Genomic DNA, 3,576 nt, shown 5'->3' on the forward strand with positions numbered 1-3,576 from the left:
AATAGAGAGATGTTCCTGATGATTATGTGAAGTTGTCTTTATTTTCGTTCTAATTGATTGGTGAAGCGAGGGAATGGTTGACAAATCTGCCTGCAGGTTCTATCACTTCTTGGGAGGTATTATCGAATAAGTTCATCTACAGTTTTTCTCACCCAAGAAAACAAAGGAGCTGTGAGGAAGAATTGCTAACTTCACTCAGAGAGATTCTAAATCTCTGCCATACGCTTGGGAAAGGTATAAGGGTTATTTGCGAGCTTGCCCACATCACATGCAGCCAGAGGAGATCATTGTAAACTATTTTGTAGAAGGACTTAACCATGAATCAAGGGCCTTCTTGAATGCTTCAGCTTAAGGGCAGCTCTTAAACAAAACATATGAAGAGATGGAAGCTCTCCTTGAGATGATATCCGAAGGGCATCATAAGTATCACAAAACTAGTCGGGGGTTACCACCGAAAGCTACTGGGGTTCTTCAAGTTGATGATGTTGCAGCTATTCGGGCTGATATAAGTACTCTTACTAATGTGATGTTGAGGGTGTTCCCTCGAAGCTCGGCGAGATCCGACGGTCCAACATATTCGGCGAGCGGCGTGTGTAAGTTGTGGTGAGCCTCATGATTATAGCAATTGCCCATTGAATCCCGAGAGTCCGTCTATTTTGTGGGGCAACCTTTGTGGTATTGGAAATCGGAGAAACTATTATGGAAATAATTACAACACTACATTCGGGAAGCAGGACTTCCACAATCCGAACAATTATCAGCAACCTCAGGTTTAGCCAGCTAGCAATTTGGAAGAGATGATGAAGTAGCTCATAACTCAAACACAAGTAACGTAGCAACAGAATCAGAAAGTGTAGAGTGAGATGTAGAAATCTATTCACGAGCTTGAGCGTCAGATGGGGCAGATGGCTCTTATGCAGAATGTCAGACCACCGGGTGCTCTTCCTAGTGATATTGAGAAGAATCCAAAGGATTTCAAGGCAATCACCTCGAGGAATGGCAGAGAACTTGAAGAAGTGCCTCCAAAAAAGAAGAATATAGCAGAAGCAGAACTCATCCTTGTTAAGCGAGCTGAGCCAAAGCAGACAGTCGCAGAGCAACACGTAGAGGAAGTGGTTTGACCACCCCCTCCCTTTCCACAGCGACTTCAGAAATAGAAAGCGGATTCTGCTTGCAAGAAATTTCTTGAACTCTTAAAACAGGTACACATCAACATACCTTTGGTGGAGCTTTTGCAAGAATTTCAAAATATGCTAAGTGTATTAAAGATGTGGTTGCGAACAAAAGGCGTTGGACAGAGTTTGAGACTGTTGCACTTACTGAGGAGTGCAGTTCTAGAGTGAGGAGTAAAATTTCTCCAAAGTTGAAAGATCCGGACAGCTTCACAATTTCAATTACTATTGGCAACATGGAAGTTGGGCTAGCATTGTATGACTTGGGTGCTAGTATTAATCTGATGCCCACTTCTGTGTTCCAAACGTTAGGCTTGGGTGAGCCTAGGTCAACGACTATTACGTTGTAGCTAGCTAATCGATCTCTTGCTTATCCTGATGGTATTATTGAGGATGTTCTTGTGAAGGTAGGCCTGTTTATTCTGCCGGTTGATTTTATGATATATGATTATGAGACAGATAAGAGTGTTCCTCTCATCATAGGGAGACGATTCTTGGCTACTGATGATGGTGTGATCTGAATGAGAGATAGGAAGATATCCATGACAGTTGATGGACAAGAGGCGACTTTTGATGTGTTTAAAGCTACCAAGATTGCAGCCCATTATGAGGAGTTGAAGATGATTACCGTGGTGGAGCCCAAGCTCACAAATACAGAGTTAGATCATTTTCTAGCTTCGCGAGATCCTTTAGAGACAGCTTTGGTGTATGGGGAAGACTTGATGATTGATGCAGAAGTCGAGGAGTGTCTTAGCATCCTTGACACTTTATGTGCTTATTTACGAGCAAACACACCATTTGAAGAGCTAGCCAGACCAGAGTCATGAAAGAAGCCGAAACCATCTATTGAAGAGGCCCCAGTTCTTGAGTTGAAGCCATTACCTCCTCATCTTCGCTATGCTTTCTTGGGTAGTGGAGACATATTGCCTATAATCCTCTGCTACTTGAGTAATGTGCAGGTTGAACGTGTGTTACGAGTGCTAAGAGATCGAATCCGAGCCCTTGGGTGGTCGATAGCTGATATTCAAGGTATTAGTAGTTCATTTTGCATGCACAAAATATTATTGGAGGAAGAAAGCAAGCCTAGTGTTGAGTGCCAAAGATGACTGAACTCGATTATGAAGCAGGTAGTGAAGAAAGAGGTAATCAAGTGGCTTGACAGTTGCATTTTTTATCCCATCTCTCGACAAAGAATGGGTAAGTCTGTACAATGTGTCCCGAAGAAAGGGGCATGTCGTGGTAGAGAACGAGAATAATGAATTGGTGCCTCAACGAGTATTCGGTTGGAGGATATGTATTAACTATCGCAAGTTGAACAAAGCCACCAGAAAAGATCACTTTCCCTTGCCCTTCATGGATCAGATGCTCGATAGATTGGCTGGGCACGATTATTATTGCTTTCTGGATGGCTATTCGGGCTACAACTAGATCATGATTGCACCTGAGGATCAAGAGAAGACCATATTCACCTGTCCATATGGTACGTTTGCATTCCGGAGGATGCCTTTCGGTTTGTGCAATGCTATAGGTACTTTCCAGCGATGCATGATGGCTATTTTCACCGATATGGTGAAAAACTATGTGGAGGTATTTATGGATGACTTCTCTGTTTTTGGAGATTCTTTTGATGACTGCTTGAACCATCTTGATGCCTTGTTAGCTCGTTGTGAAAAAACGAACTTGGTACTTAACTGGGAAAAATGCCAATTCATGATTCGAGAGGGCATCGTTCTTGGGCACAAGATATCAAGCAAGGGAATAGAAGTTGGCCAGGCGAAGATTGAAGCAATTGAAAAATTGCCACCACCCGTTTCAGTGAGTGCACAGTTTTCTTGGGCATGGTGCTTCTATGCAAGCCAATGTGCAAGCTTTTAGAGAAAGGTGTGAAGTATGTGTTTAATGAAGCCTGTCTCACGGCTTTTAATGAGTTGAAACAGAGGTTAGTGTCTACTCCTATTATCATCGCACCGGATTGGTCTCTGCCGTTTATTTTGATGTGTGATACAAGTGATTTTCCTGTGGGAGTTGTCCTTGGTCAGAAAAGGGACAAGATTTTTCATCCTATTTACTATGCCAACAAGACACTTGATGCAGCCCAGATGAACTATACTGTCACAGAGAAGGAGTTATTGGCGGTTGTCTATGCCTTTATACAAATTCCGATCATATCTTGTGGGCACGAAGGTGATTGTATACACTGATCACACTGCAGTTCGTTATTTGTTTGTGAAGAAGGATGCAAAGCTGAGGCTTATTCATTGGGTGTTGCTGCTGCAAGAGTTTGACATTAAGATTCTTGACCGGAAGGGCACAGAAAATCAAGTAGCAGATCACTTATCGAGATTGGATGATCGGGAACATGTAGATGAAGCAGTGGTGATTAAGGAAACTTTTTCCTGATGAA

General features: G+C 42.7%; 1 protein-coding gene across 1 annotated transcript; it reads left to right on the plus strand.

Annotated features, from left to right (window-relative positions):
• Positions 1-896: 896 nt before the first annotated feature.
• On the plus strand, positions 897-1,522 carry LOC132065614 (uncharacterized). The gene is made up of 2 exons (XM_059459086.1): positions 897-1,115; positions 1,259-1,522. The coding sequence occupies exons 1-2, from the start codon at positions 897-899 to the stop codon at positions 1,520-1,522; spliced, it is 483 nt and encodes a 160-aa protein (XP_059315069.1).
• Positions 1,523-3,576: the final 2,054 nt, after the last annotated feature.

This window comes from Lycium ferocissimum, chromosome 1, assembly GCF_029784015.1.
Source record: "Lycium ferocissimum isolate CSIRO_LF1 chromosome 1, AGI_CSIRO_Lferr_CH_V1, whole genome shotgun sequence".
Classification (NCBI taxonomy): Eukaryota; Viridiplantae; Streptophyta; class Magnoliopsida; order Solanales; family Solanaceae; genus Lycium; species Lycium ferocissimum.

Bases quoted from the DNA above. Each gene is read 5' to 3' on its own strand.
- LOC132065614 (XM_059459086.1), top strand. From the start codon at position 897: ATGGGGCAGATGGCTCTTATGCAGAATGTCAGACCACCGGGTGCTCTT. The intron at 1,116-1,258 runs GTTTGACCACCC...AAATATGCTAAG, and splicing joins AGCAACACGTAGAGGAAGTG to TGTATTAAAGATGTGGTTGC.